Source organism: Barbus barbus (assembly GCF_936440315.1).
Source record: "Barbus barbus genome assembly, chromosome: 43".
NCBI lineage: Eukaryota > Metazoa > Chordata > Actinopteri > Cypriniformes > Cyprinidae > Barbus > Barbus barbus.
This window is the reverse complement of record NC_136721.1, coordinates 19,313,834-19,330,373: the sequence shown is the minus strand read 5'-3', so window position 1 is coordinate 19,330,373 and position 16,540 is coordinate 19,313,834. Positions and strand designations below refer to the sequence as shown.

Genomic DNA, 16,540 nt, shown 5'->3' with positions numbered 1-16,540 from the left:
AATGCTCATGCTGGTGTCAATGACACCTCAACATACACAAAAATACTGAGTGAATGCACCTTTACATGGCAGTGTAGTATGACATATTTGTCTAATATAATGAATATGTAAGCATTTGGCATATGGGCTTGGGGAGTTGTTGTGTGTTGTATCCATATGAGAAGCAGCAAAATGAAAATATGTAACTGGCTAATGTCATCACACTATTCTAAATGAGTTTTAAAATGATATGCTGATTCACAATATTCAAAACAAAAAGCTTGTCAATTCATATATCAGATCTACACTAGTGTTCAAAGGTTTGGGGTTGGTAAGATGTTTTTAAATGTTGTTGAAATAAGTCTATGAATGTGAATACTGTGAAATATTAATACAATTTGAAAGAACTGATTTCTATTTGAATATATATATATATATAAATGTAATTGATTCATATGCTGCAAATGTTGAAAAAAGTGGAAGCTTGTTTCAACAACAGGATAAAATTAGTTAAAAGTAATTGCGACTTTTTAATCGCACAATTCAGACTTTTTTCTCACAATTCTGAGTTTACGTCTCACAATTCAGAATTTTTTGAAAGAAAAGTTTAAATTGTGAGGAAAAAAACTCAATCTCAAAATCTGAATTGCAATAAAACTGTCTGAATTGTGAGATAAAAAGTCGCAATTAGCTTAACTTAATTTTTTTTTTTTTGTTTGTTTGTTTTTTTTCCATGGCAGAAAAAAAGCTTCCAGTTGTGCTGTTGAATATTTCTGTGGAATCCATTTTGTTATTGTTATTATGATTATGATTATTTTATTTTTTAATCTATTTTTGGGAGGATTTTAAAAAGAAAATTATTTGAAATAGAAATCTTTTAACATTATAAATGTCTTTACTGCCAATTTAATGCATTCTTGCTGAAAAAATGAAACTATTTGGAAAAAAATAAATCCTACTGACCTCAAACCTTTGAACAGACAGTAGTGTATAAAACAAAATATTAGATTACTGTACTATTATATTGTAATCTCTCTTCATACATTCTCTTAATTTGCCAAGTCAGATGAAAACTGGAGTGTTACTAGGTTATGTTCTTAGTGCAAGAGCATCTAATTACAGCTGGCAAAGTACACGCAAGACAATAGGTGCTCTGAAAGTTGCAAAAAATATACAAGTTGCATGACAAAAAGAAGACAAATACTGTAGAGAACAGTACAATCTTCAGATCAATGCAAGGACTTCCATACTATGAGTGTTCAATGTTGCTTATCAGAAGTGATATTGATTTGGCCACTGACTGAAACAGCTGAGATGAATTTATAAAGAAGTGTGTTAGGAAAGGCATCAAATTGAAGCAACACAGCAAACGCAGAGCATCCTGTTCCAGAGTACTACACTTAATGTCTCACAAAATGGTATTGCACTTTAAAATGACTATAAAGACGAGAGCACTAAAGTGTAAAATTGATTTTAGGCATAATCAGGCCTCTTCATCTATAAAATAAAGAAACAATGCGTTTTATGCATTTTGGCACAAACTAGATTAACTAAATTTATAGCATTTTTGTCCTGTTAATAACAGAGATTATGGGATATGTATCTGCAGCTGATATTATCTTCAAGTACATCAACACAAGCTTTCTTCCCTTCCTAATAAATTGCAACAATTCTCAAAACAAAGAGCACTCAAAAATGAAATGCACTGAATCAGAAAATTGTACTCAATTATATTGTTTGTCCTATATAGAGGTAAATTTTTAGTTCATCTTTGAACACTAACATTTAAGTGAATACAATTTCTTTAGTCTGTTGGGTTTGTGTGCAGCAACTCTGACCGAAACCTAATGATAAACAAAAAATATGTCTTATGTCTAAAACTAAAAAGTCTTAGTAAACGCATCTTTACAATTCAATGAGATTTCCCTGACTTAATAATTACATCTGCTGTCAGTTTTGTAGCAGATCAGTGTCTTCTTTATGGATATCTCAATTTAAGAGTATTCCCTTCATTAGTGTTTGCTACAAAGCTACTCATAATATATTAATATGTAAGTTTGCAATGAAAATGATCTGAGAAACAAATTCACCTGGTCACTATACACTCCCTTTCATTAGAAAACAAGCACACCTGTCCTAATAACATCAGAAAGCATCAGCTAAACAAAAGCGAATATTCTAGAGCAGAGGTCTTCAACCCTGTTCCTGGGGACCCGCTATCCTGAAGAGTTTAGCTACAACCCTAATCAAACACACACGGCCAGTCAAGCTCCTCAAGACTGCTTGAAAATTGCAGGCAGGTGTGCTGAAGCCGGTTGGAAATAAACTTTCCAGGAGAGTGGGTCCCCAGGAGTAGGGTTGAAGACCTCTGTTTTAGAGCAGTCAAACCCAAAAAAGGAGAAAAGAAATGTTGATTTAGCTTTGATAAACCTATGAACCAAAAACTGAGTTTAAATAAAAATAAAATCTTTAGGGATGCCAAAAGACATTACTCTTCAAGCATTTTTTTCTCAAGTAAGTAGTCCTATTATATAAGTTAAAAGCTACACGTTTCTCGTTTAGTCTAAAGGGGCCCTTTCTGATGGACTGTGAGGATATTTGAGACAAAAAAGGTTGGGAAAACTGTTCTATAGAAGGATGAAATGTTCAGTTTTGTTCCATTTTAAAAGATACTTGAGCAGCTGTATTCTTCTAATGTTGCACCATGCATTTATATACACCTCAACACATCTTACAGCCCTCTGGTGATACAAAGACTCGCGTCCTACCATAGGAGGAACCAATGACAGTTACATACTTGTGCATTTTCATTCATTATGTTTCCCTATTTTATGTTACCCATTCTATTGTTTTTAAGTTCTTTAGTAGTTAATCTATGCTGAGGGTGCTATAACTGAGCTTAACCCACAAGGTTGGGACTGGGGGGGGTTCAAGGGAGGATGGGGTTACTGAATTTGACAGGCTGTGGAGGAAGTGGCTTGGCAGCACATGCAGGTGGGGTTGACTGATTTTGGGGGAATGAGATCAAGGTCTTCATCATCTGGGATTTCATCCAATCGGTAGCCATCCTTCAGCAGCTGGATATTCAAGTCTTGGTTTATTTGCTGTGGCAAAAGAAAAAAATAACAAAATGGTTAGTTTATCAGAGAATATAATATATATATACACACACACACACACACACACACACACACAGGTGCATCTCAAAAAATTTGAATATCGTGAAAAAGGTTTTTTTTTTTTTTTTGTAACATTTCAAAAAGTGAAACTTTCATATATTCTACATTTCAAAAGTTTTTTTAATTTTAATTTTGATGATTAGAACTTACAGCTCATGAAAGTCAAAAATCCAGTATCTCAAAATATTAGAATATTTCCTAAGATCAATCAAAAAAAGGATTTGCAAAACAGAAAAGTTCAAGTTCATTAAAGTATGTTCATTTATGTACTCAATACTCAATTTATGCACCTCGGGGCTCCTTTAGCACAAACTCCCGCATCAGTGAGGTGTGGCATGGAAGCGATCAGCCTATGGCTCTGCTGAGGCACTGTTGAGCCTTCAGCCCATCTGTATTGCTGGATAGACGGTTTCTCATCTTTCTCTTGAAAATATCCCAGAGATTCCATATGGGGTTAAGGGTCAGGCATGTTGACTGGCCAATCAAGCACAGTAATATCATGGTCAGCAAACCACTTGGAAGTGGTTTTGGCACTGTGGGCAGGTGCTAAAGTCCTGCTGGAAAAGGAAATCAGCATCTCTATAAAGCTCGTCAGCAGATGGAAGCATAAAGTGCTCCAAAATCACCTGGTAGACGACATCACTGACTTCGGAAACTTCACACTGGACTTCAAGCAGATTGGATTCTGTCTCTCTCCAGTCTTCCACTAGACTCCAGACCTTGATTTCCAAATGAAATGCAAAATTGACTTTAATCTGAAAAGAGGTCTTTGGACCACTGAGCAACAGTCCGGTTATTTTTCTCCTTAGCCCAGGTAAAATGCTTCTGACATTGTTTCTGGTTCAGAAGTGGCTTGGTAGCCCTTTTCCTGAAGACGTCTGAGCGTGGTGACTCTTGATGCACTGACTCCAGCTTCAGTCCTCTCCTTGTGAAGCTCTCCCAAGTGTTTGAATCGGATTTGCTTGACAGTATTCTCAAGCTTGAAGTCATCCCTGTTGCTTGTGTACCTTTTCCTACCCAATTTCTTCCCTTCAGTCAACTTTGCATTTAATATGCTTTGATACAGCACTCTGAACAGCCACCCCTTTCAGTAATGACCTTCTGTGTCAATGATTGTCTTCTGGACCATTGCCAAGTCTGCAGTCTTCCCCATTGTTATGGTTTCAAAGAACAAGAGATATCTGGAATTTATACTGTAGGTATGGTCATTTAATCAAGCTCAAATGTAAATATTCTAATATTTTGATACTGATTTTTGACTTTCATGAGCTGTAAGCTCTAATCATCAAAATTAAAATGAAAAACTTTTGAAATGTTTTACTTTACATGTAATGAATCTAGAATAAATGAAAGTTTCACTTTTTGAAATAAGTTGAAATAAGTTTGAAATAAATGTTTTTACTTTTTCACAATATTCTAATTTTTTGAGATGCACCTGTATAATTTTTAGGTGAACTGAACTTTTAAAATATATTACACGAAGCCACTAAGAAGCCACTTTAGAAAAAATGCGATGACTTAATAAATAACTAAACAATAAAATGAAATATAAAATAAAATAAAACATAACACAAATAAATCTAAATCTAAAATAAAATAATAAAATGTACTAAAAATATATATGTGTGATAACATGTTTGATATAATTAAGACTAATTAAGAATAATTGTCAATGTTGCCAGAATATGATGGACTAACATGTCAAATTGTAATACTGTATTTCATGCAATGTTGTGGTTCAAAATAAAAAATAAGTAAAAAAAATTATTATATAGATCTCACCTCAGCTGAGGAATATCCAGATGATGAATATCTTGACATATCGAAGTCATCGTCACTAAAAGACAACAGGAATTACACAGTCACAAACAGGCACCTTTATTTCAGACAAGCTGCTACAGACCAATGAAATCAGCCCTTCTGCAGCAGTTGCAAGAAGAAATGACGCACTTAAAAACATAAAATAAAGTCTACACACAGATCTATTGAGGTATTTCAAATATATCTGCCATACTGAATGTTGATTTCCCTCATTTATTTTTCAACAGGCGCTATAATGATTCTAGTAATATTAGACACATTTTTATAATTACAAAAGAGACTTTGTTTAGTCACAATAGAGCAAGAGAGAGAGTTGTTTTAATGAAGCTGAGCTCTCCAAGAATGAGTATGACATGAACTAGTACAAGCATGTGACGGACAGAACGCCTGAGCATGTGACAGACAGTGGGCGTACGTACTAAATGTCAGGGGATGAGTGTTACATACAGCGAGGCTGAAATGGAAAAACAGAACCAGAGAGACAATGAACGATGGGTGACCTAAAACATGACTTAATCACAACTGCAGGCAGCTGAGGTCATGGAGATCCTGCAGACAGCTGGCAGCACAGAAAGCATTAAGTTAAGAGACCCATCTGTGTGAGATGCTGCACGCTGTGCCTGATCATCTGAACCGAACAGCAACCACGCTATTATGGCTGAACACATACTGTGACACATCTCATTACAGAAGGGTGTAGGCTACACAAATGATACCGATGATTTCAAGTGTTTTGGACTTCTGTCAGCAAACTTATTTTCTTGCTTTTTTCCAACTTTCAGGGCAGGAAACTTCTGTTATTAGTCAGGCAAATCCTGACTAGAATTATACTGTAAATGGGGATTCAGTAGAAGTCAACAAGCTGTTTGGTTACCAACATTCTTCAAAATATCATCCTTTGTGTTCAAAAGAAACTTATACAGGTTTGGAACAAGTGGAGGGTGAGTAAATGACAAAATTAAAATTTTTGGGTTAACTATCCCTTTAATCTGTATTAAAGGGAACATTAAAAAAAAAACTATTTTTACACTATTTTTTTAAATAAAATTCATTCTAATTATGAAAAGGAAGCTGCAGAACACATCATTAAGAAAATGCATTACAGTACGCATGTTTGCATACACTATTGCTCAAAAGTTAAGGTCAAGACTTTTTTTTAGAAACATTTAGGTGTTTTCAACACTGATAACCTTGAGCAACAAATCAGCATATTAGAATGATTTCTGAAGGATCATGTGACACTGAAGACTGGAGCAATGGCTGTTGAAAATTCAGCTTTGCATCACAGAAATAAAATACATTTTAAAATATATTGAAATAGAACAGGTCATTTAAACTGTAATAATATTTCACAATATTACTGTTTCTACTGTATTTATTAAAATAAACGCAGCCTTGTAAGCATAAGAGACTACTTCTTCCAAAAAAAATAAAAAAATCAATCATACTGACCTCAAACTTTTGCATGGTAGTGTAAATATTAAAGGTAAAAAAAAAAAAAAAAAAAGCCAGTTTAATTATTAGGATCAGAGAGAGGGTAGACAATGGTCATGTGAAAATAAATCATTAAATTATGCTAATAATCAAATTTCTTTTTAAATTACATTTTTGGTTTCAGAGACTTTTACATCATATGTTTACTTAAGGGGGAAAATAGCAAAAAAAAAAAAAAGTGTTGAATGTCCACTTGAAGTGAAAGTGCTCCCTAAAGTTTAACACAAGAGATAATATTATGAAAGATACTGCAAATCAGAACCAGATAATGACACTTGCTTCTGCCTTTCTAGACAATTTTGTTGATATTTAAAAGGACTCTGCTGTGATGGATGAGAAAATCTCTGAAGTGACTTCTCTTTTTTTTTTGTAAGAGCAAATGTTGATTAATTTTGCCTTCAGGAAAGCACATTAATTTTAAATCCTTTATGCTTTGCCAGTTTCTCACGCCAGTCTGAAGGGCACCAGCTTTACTCGCTTTAAAATTAGCTGGTATTTTGATTAAATGTCAGGTCCTTTTTAGCTGGAGATTGTTGGCGTTGCGTCTGCTAGGAAAATGGCACAAAGCTTTAATTAGAGGATTTATTTCCATTTCTCTGCATTTGATACATTCTAATCCTTCTCTTGAAGTGAAGCATTCAGAAATATCCACAAAAGAATTCTACAGCACTTCCCAGAGAATAATAGAATGATGTTTTAATGTGAATACCTGTCAGTGTCCAGTGCTACAAGCGGCTTCTCATCTGGACTCTGGTCTAAGGATGAATAGCCTTTATTAGGGACAACCAACCTGTAATAAGTGTAGAGAAATGGAAGAGACAGTCAGACCAGTTCAATCAAACATGTACATCTATGCTTGAATGTAGATAGATAGATAGATAGATAGATAGATAGATAGATAGATAGATAGATAGATAGATAGATAGATAGATAGATAGATAGATAGATAGATAGATAGATAGATAGATAGATAGATAGATAGATAGATAGATAGATAGATAGATAGATAGACAGACAGACAGACAGACAGACAGACAGACAGACAGACAGACAGACAGACAGACAGACAGACAGACAGACAGACAGACAGACAGACAGACAGACAGACAGACAGACAGACAGACAGACAGACAGACAGACAGACAGACAGACAGACAGATGATGGTTGATGTAATAGCAATATAATATAAACTTTTTTATACACAGGCACAATACCAATAATATAGAAATGGCCAAATATCATCTAAATTATTTATCTCTCCTTATAAGAAACCCTCAAAAACAAAGGCAGCATTTTTTTTGTTTTAATTTTAACTACTAAACTTTAATTTTAATATCCACTTTTCCCAAATCGCACTAGTACTAGGACAAATCTGGCAAGGGAAATCAACTAAATAAGAGGCATGGCTGAGTTTAACATTATCAAACCCTGTAACATTAGCCAGACCCGGCGCTAGACATCTTTTGTTCCTCCTCTCTGGGACAAAAACTGAAGTTAATCTCTGGCCCTCAGGCTATTAAAGTAAGTAGGCCTGTGTGCAGCTAATCTTCAGGCCTAAAGCTGTGCTCTAAACCAGGCCTGCGGACGTTTCCTCGCATTTGAGCTAATCCTGACAGGGCACTAGGGACCAATGGGATGGCAGAAGTCCTCATACGGACTGCACTAACACTAATTAACATTCACAGACTGGAAAGCCTTCAAATAAAGCTGCTGTTTATAGGATTTGAAGTTGCTGATGTTCATATTTTTGATGTACTAAACAAATCAACCATTATTATGAGGCCATAAATTTTTTTTTTTTTTTTTTTTTTTTTTTTTTAAAGAGCCATGCACATATATTCTTTGGTGTTTCTCAGTTATTACTTCACCTTGTTCTGGCCATAACGTTATTTTTCTTGGGCTGCTGATTGACTGGACTACCCAGAGTTCCGTTCTTCACCGAGCCCTTCCTTGCAAGCTCTCGCTGTTTCTCTACCGAAAGAACAAATCCAAAATAAATGACATTGTAAATCTCCTACTGATAGAACGTTCAGCATTCAAAATATAACCAACAGCGATTGTGCGATCGTAATATTTGCATACAGAATTGTTATTGATCTTCATTCTCATATTCATTTGCATACTGAAGACTGAGTCTTCCTTGCATACATGTAATAAACTGCAGTTCTTTTGAATCCAGATAAATACCATGGCAACACACAAAGTTTTATAATGCGTTGAGACTACAGTCTTATTAATATTCTCCATTCTGCGTGGTTCTCTGGCTGGAGAACAGTTTCTTCAGGCGTGAAGTCTGAGCTTGACTTCTGCGTGACTTACACACACTGATCTGTGTGTATGTGAGTGTGTGTGAGATTCCTCTGCGGTGCTACAAATAATAAGGCTGTCAGAGGGAGGACCGTAAAGTGAAGTTTAATTAACAACAGCAACTGCTGTATTCATGCCCTAAACAAGCAACACTGTGATGTGAGATACAGATGCAGGATAGGAGAGATATATATATTATTTTTTGTGTGGCAATCAAATAGGACCTAAAAATTAAAGACATTAATGGACTTTATTTCTAACCCCTCAAAGCTTAATTTTTGCTGTTTTTTTTTATAATATAGATGGCCAATAGTAACTTTAATGTTATGTATGCAGTGTTGTTATTTTTAAAGGAACACCCCACTTTATTTTTTAAATATGCTCATTTTACAACTCCCCTAGAGTGAAATAGTGCTAAAAGTGCTACCGCCAGACACGGAGATCGGCTGAATGGATTCATAAATGGTAAAACTCAACTCAATGGTAACTCTAGTGGAGTTGTAAAATGAGCCTATTTTCAAAAAAGTGGAGTGTTTCTTTAAGACTAAAATGATTGAAAATTGTTTTCAGTAATTGAAATGACACTACAATCAAATAAAATATAAAGTATTTTTATATAATTGAAATATAAATATCTGAAATAGTACTAACTTAAATAGTGCTACAATTACTGAAATAAAAATAAATTAAAACTAAATAGAAATATAAAAAAAAAAACGTACAATTAAAATAAAAGCAAATAACAACATTAATAAAATTTAAATTTAAAATAATGTACAATGAAAGATAATATTAATACATTTTACGATAGTATGTTAAATAACACTGCATGGTTGGTAACAGACTACCAATAATTACTTTAATGTTATGGTTGATAACTGATAAATGTATATATTTTTCATTATACCAAATTATAAATTTTTTTAATTATTCCATTAATTATTAAATTATTACCGGTGACACAAAGTAGATTGCTTTAAATTAAACTGTGCATTAAAACTTTTTAATATTCAAAAAGACGGTCAAAAATATGGATGACTATTTAGATACTTTTGAAACCTGACAAATCACATAAGGATGTTTTTACACAAAAATTAATTATGCTCATGTTTCATATTTCTTTGTAGAAAAGGAAAGCACAAAAAGGCTCCACAATTGTATTTAAAAAGCTGTAGATACGTTATCTGAGAGAAACATTCAGACTTGAAGACTCATTACATCCATTTCACACGGCCTACTGCTAATCGCTTCTTAACTCTCGCTCCAAACCGTATGCTTCACAATCACAATATCAAGTGGGAAAATCAATACAGTCGTTTTTACACTCAAATTAACAAATTACACTGGTGACGGTATGGCATCAGATCAAAGTGCCTCACCTATCTTCACTTGTAGAGGAGAGGGCTTGTAGTTGATGGCGACTGACTCTGATTCTCTTGTTCCGGTTTCAGCCTCCAAAGTGGACGTTCCTGCAGGATCCTGGAGGCAAAAACACAATCACACTTATCAGGTAGATGCAACACTACATTCTCAAGGGCAGATGCTAGATATTAGCAATGTGAAAACAACACAATTCCAAAATTGACTAGTTGATAAATGGATTTTGAGGAAGTTGCGGTTTCAGAGTGAAAGAGTCTAGAAAACCCTTTCAAATCTGAAACGGTGTAATGTAGAAAGGATCCCTCTGGTACAAAACTCCAAGCATTCTCAGGGTGCTGATGAAAAACAGACAGCAAAAATCGGACCGGTTGTAAATAATGGCATCTGGTGAGGGAGGCCATGTATCAAGGGTGTTGATTTTACTGGGGTTGGGTGAAATAACACGAGTCAGCATAATGTCACCATGCCGTCACCGGAACGGGTCGTTTTAATACATCTCTCTCAAAATGTCTCAGATTTGCTTTCACAGCTGTGCTCCAGCAGCTTATTGATTCTGGGAGCAGAGATAGATGTAGGGATAGATGTAAACTCCCAATGTACTGTAAAGCTACTGGTTATCAGATTAATCTTGATTTTGGCTGAATTTATAAAAGATTTTATTCCTAAAAACATGGTGAAATTTTGGTGATTTATAGAGTGACAAAAAGAGATATCCAACATTTAATCTGTAAAAAAAAAGAAAAGAAAAACTGCCTTCATCCAATGTTCAGACTCTCTTCTGGAAATATATATTATATAATTAGTTCATATTTAAATTAGATAATGTATTATTTGCATATTTAAACAATTAGGAAACTGTAAAAAAATATTTTGTAATTATTAATGTAGTCAATGGGGAAGTAAGAAATTAATAAATGAATTATTAGTTTATTTTTGGGATGTCTTGCCTTAAATGATAATAAATAAATCTTTTATTTTATTTTATTTAGGTTATAGTCATGGCAAAGAAAATCTAACATTAAAAAATACATTTAATATATAATTAATATTTTGACAGAAATTCACAATTTGTTCGAGTAAGAAAAACATCTGTAATACTTTACTTAAAGCCTTTATGTATAATGCATTATAAAGGGTTATTAAAGGGTATGATGCATTATAATTATTCATATTATCTTGTCGTAAATAATTATAACCGATTTTAAAATGCATAGTCTAACAATGAATTTATAAGTGTTAAACCCCCGGTTTCATAGACAAGGCTTAAGTCTAGTCCCAGACTAAAATGCATGTCTCGGCTGTTTTTACTGAAAGAAACGTGCACTGACTGAATTAAAAATATGTCAGTTTTATTGTTATGTATAAAGATGCACACCAGTAGTATTTTTATCCAAGGCATGCTAATAAAAGCTTCTTAAATGTCCTAACTGAACTATGGCCTAAACCTGGCTTAACCCAAGCCTTGTCTGTGAAACCGGGCCATTGTGTATTAACTGTGGTTATTTAATTTAATTATTCATGAGATTGTAAAATGCATTATAATGTGCATTACAAGGCATAATTAATGCATTAACAACTTTTATAATGCATTTATACATAAAGGCTTTAAGTAAAGTGTTACCAAAACATCTATTAACAAAATTTCTGAACAAAACTGTGGTGTAAAATTAAAAGTATGACAGTCCAGTAAAATAGTCAAACAGTCAAAGGTCTCTTACAATATAAAAGTCTTGATTCTTTATTAATTTCTTTTAGAAATATACATAACTAATGGCGCTACAGTTGGACAGATGGATAGACAAATCTTCCTGTCTTGTTGTACAATATAAAATTTACAACAAGCCTTCGTTACTACTCAAAGTCCGAGCCAATACACACCCTCCTTTCTCCACAGCCTCTTTTCTGCACAGCTGCTTGGTTGAGAGATGGATGAATGGAGGGAGATTCTAGCTGTCATAGTAACTGGCCAGTACTTCCTGCATAGTTGGCTCAAATGACACCAGGCATGTTTTGTTGCTCCAGCCTTCAATACATAGGGTCGGAGTGCTCTGTGACATCACTTTGGACGTGGAGAGGCAGAACAGAGGGAGCTTGTTGGAGGAATGTTGACAGCACACCCAAGCTGCCTCTGCCAACAGAGCGCCTATTATGACCTAAAAAGCCTGCTTTTATTGCATGTGGCCATCTGAGAGTCTTTGGGCCGTCATCATGAGCCCCTAGAGCCATACGATTATAGCAATGCTATGTTTTTGGTGAAGTTCATGACTGAAACGTCAAACCACAGACAACAAACAATCTGGTCAGTAGATAGAATGGTGTGAATTGTGAAACACAAGGGTTTTCAAACTTTCTGATGCCACAGACACCCAAACACGATGATACCCTTAATCTGAAAATATAAAGGCCACTATATAATTTCATGTATAAACACTAAAATACTATAAAATTGTATCTATAAAATATTATGTTTCTATATCAAGTTGATAAACTTGATATAGAAACATAGCAAAAAAAATTACATATACAAATATATATATATACACACACATATATAGTTTTTCTGCAAATAATATAATAAAATATAATACAATATATAATAAAATATTCAAGTAATATAGACTACTATATATATACATAGGCTACAGAAAATCTATAGAGAAATATTTAGGAAAAAATAAAACATAAAATGGACAAAAGAATATAGCACAAAAAACTACTAAAACTAAAATTAAAAAGAAAAATATAAAAATGAAACACTACTAATAAAATATTATAAATGTCATAAATGTGTAAACTTGTATCCATAAATGATTTAATTTCGTACGTCGACACTGATTTTTGTATCATTATGTATGTGTGTATATATTTATATATACACATACATACACATATTTTATATATATATATATTACTTTATTTTAGTAGTTTATTTTAGTACTTTTGCTATGTGCTATATATCATTATGTGTGTGTGTGTGTGTGTATATATATATATATATATATATATATATATATATATATATATATATATATACACACACACACACACACACAATGATATATAGCACATAGCAAAACTACTAAAATAAACATGAAAACAAAAAATATAAAAATGAAAGCTAATTAAAATAACTATAAAAACATATATAGTAGTATAATATATATATATAAACAAATAACATTGGTATACCTAGATTTAACTTTTTTTGGAACATTTCAGAACTTTCCCACTGAGCACCTATCAGCAATATCAAATATCAGTATTAAAATGTAATATTAAATGTTAACGGTGACTAAATGATGCTAAAACCTTTTGAGGGGTCACTATGTAAAAAATGACTCGCAAGACAAAGAAATTCACTTGTGGAACAAACATGAAGTAGACTTGTTGTTGAAGGAAACCTCTTTGCCCACTGATTCAGTCGTGGCATAGTGCCAGCTGTAGGACTGGCAGAGCTCTCACAAACCCTTTAAGCTCAGCATCAGCTAAAGAGACCAGCGGGGGATTGTGGGTAATAGCCCAGCAGGATACCATCAAGCTCCTGAAGCATCTAATCATATGCTGGGCATAAAGTACATTGTGATTCATCTTTCTCTTCAGCTGTTGCTCGGCCACAATGTAATTTTAATTTTTTCAAGCGTCAGGACACACCTTCAAAGCAAGGTAATGCTTCAAGTCAACATAAATTTAAAAATGCTATCTGTCTTTGTACTTTGTGGTCTACAAAGGACTCTGTTGAGTAAGACAATGTTTTTGAGCTTTCCAGACAGCCTTTGTTGGACTACACAGGCTGCACAAATCTCAGAGCAACACCACAAAGAACAACATCAAAGTCATGCATATTCCACCAGCTACATGTACAACTGCCCATGAAATTTATGCAAGATCTATTGGAGAAAACCAAGCCTCAGAGCATACAGAACCCAATCTGATGCAACCCTAATCTCTGGTCTCATTGTTTAAAAATAATCTACAAGATTGAAATCTATAGGAACTGAAATGCATAAACAAGTCTGCATTGATCTAGAGCAGTGCAAGTCTCACACACCCACAGAAACACATCAAAAACAAGATTATCATGATGAATCCATTGACACATTGTACACTTGTAGGTCTCGTCTAAAATCTCTCACAAGGACTAATGTTTGTCCTCAAGAATGTCAATGAGAAAGTCAACTTTTAACAACATGAAAAGATTATAGATTAAATATAAATTAATGGCATCATGTGGGACCTTATGATGTGAACTCCAGGATCTTTATGCCCCTTCTGATCACATGTCATGGCAATATGGCATTTTGGTGATGTTGGCTGATGAAGGAGATGAAGATGAGCGAATGCTGACACAGCTGAAGCAATGAAAAGGATTGGTGGGATTATATGACAAGATGTACTCTGGACCAATCACAGCAAAGCATGATCCATAAGGTGACTACCAGATGATAGTGGTTAATCAGAATACCAACAACAATGAACTGATATAATTATTAACAAATATATTCTATATATTATTATTTATATATATATATAAAATAAAAGGGATGAGATGGGTTCATCTACTTCTTAAATTTCCCACTGATTTAAGGGGTATTTACTGGTTAGGGTTTGTGTCAGGACAATGTTTGATCGACAGTAATGATGTTCTAGAACCAACAAAAGATGCTGATCCTGGAAACTGGCCTACTTGGCAAAATTACAGTCACTGCAAACTGACAAGCACTGTGGCAGCTAACTGTTATTGCTGCCCTCCTTTTATCCACATGGCATTCTGAAATTAAAACTAGTCATTGTTTTTTGTTTTTCTTATTTATGTGGCCTAATAGACTGTCATCTTCATTTGTACAACAAATCCGAAAACCAATGACTTGTAAATTCATAAAAGGAAGGCGTATTCTTCTCTCAAAAACAGGACACGTATTGCAGTGGGTGTATGTTCTTTTCTGCCCACAGAAGAATGAATTAGCATGAGAAAGCACAGTTAGGGTAACAGCTGGGTCTTTGGCACTTTGGGAATACTGGGGCGCCAGTGAAAAAGGAATGACATTATTACTCCGGGCCATATCTCATTAGTCCAGCATATTCTAAACTGCACACTTCAGTCCCACCAGATAATGCAGGCCTACTAACTGAATGAAAACATACTTACTTCGCTGGACATCAATGCGTTTACACGAGCTCAGAAACAAATAAGATATTCAGGAAATTCAAGATGCATGTGTCTGCTACTACTGTCGACTGGGTTGACGATTTCAAATTTACTCAAGTCAAGTAATTACCGGATTGTATTGTTTGTAATTACAGTCCTTGTGCTTTCTTACAAGTTAAATTCTACAATATTGTGTTATTTTAAGAGTTTACTTGTTATTTTATTTTTAATTGTATTTAATGTACAAATTCTAATTGAATTTGAGCTTAAAACAATTAAAACATTTAGGGAATGGTTTGGGTCATCATAAAGTATCATTGCGTGGTCCTGATATTACCACACACACACACCAAAAAAAAAAAAAAAAAAATACATTCCAGTGCTGTTCATTTGTAACATTTTTGCTATTTGATTTGGTAAAATTACAATTTCTCATAATCACTCTCAATCATAGAGAAGCTCCGATTCAAAATAACAGACAGGTAATAACAAATAGCCATTTCTATCGGTCAAAAATAATATCATGTATATAACTTGTGTTGTGAGAGCTTTTATCAGGTTAAGTTTGGTAATACTGAATTACTGTCTTCTCACACAGTGCCATTTCCCACGTCCTGTAAAGGTACACCGTGTTATTGTGGATGATACTTACCAGCAGCTTCATCTCTGGATTTACTGGTGGCACTTGAAATCTGTCAATTTCTTCCATCATTTTGATAAAACGTCAGTCTTGTAAAGTAAAGCACAAATGCTCAAGAAGATACCCTAATTGAAAAACGCATTTATTCACTCTCCAGCATCATCTCTCTAGTTGTATTCCGCTATCTGGCTATTACCAGTCAGAGGTGACTCAACAGCAACATCTGACTTCCGGGTCCAGAACCCTCCCATAATGACGTAGAGATTAATAATTAATGATCTGAAAATTCGATTAGATCGTGCAGCAAAACAACAGAATCCACAGCTACTGAAAGATTACGTAGTTCTGCAGATCAAAGCAGCTTTGGTTTATTGGCAAATTAAATCATAATAATTGAATGCTTCTAAAATATTACTAGTTTATTATTATTTATATGAATGAATTGTTTGGTGTGTTAAATACTGTGGTTTTGTTTTATATATGTAAATCAAGTAAAAAAAAATGCAAGTGGCAACATTGTTGTTTGAAAGACAAGTGTCAATGAAAAACAAAACGTGTCGCTATCACCATCTTGTGCTCAAATTACTCCTTTG

At 34.0% G+C, this 16,540-nt stretch overlaps 1 protein-coding gene across 1 annotated transcript; it reads right to left on the bottom strand.

The window, feature by feature from the left end:
• Window positions 1-711: 711 nt before the first annotated feature.
• On the bottom strand, window positions 712-16,168 carry fam219aa (family with sequence similarity 219 member Aa). Its single transcript, XM_079406020.1, has 6 exons — window positions 15,960-16,168; window positions 10,161-10,260; window positions 8,343-8,445; window positions 7,183-7,263; window positions 4,941-4,995; window positions 712-3,083 (listed from the first exon to the last, which is right to left on the bottom strand). Exons 1-6 carry the CDS (start codon window positions 16,017-16,019, stop codon window positions 2,925-2,927), a joined length of 558 nt encoding a protein of 185 aa, XP_079262146.1. The 5' UTR covers window positions 16,020-16,168; the 3' UTR covers window positions 712-2,924.
• Window positions 16,169-16,540: the final 372 nt, after the last annotated feature.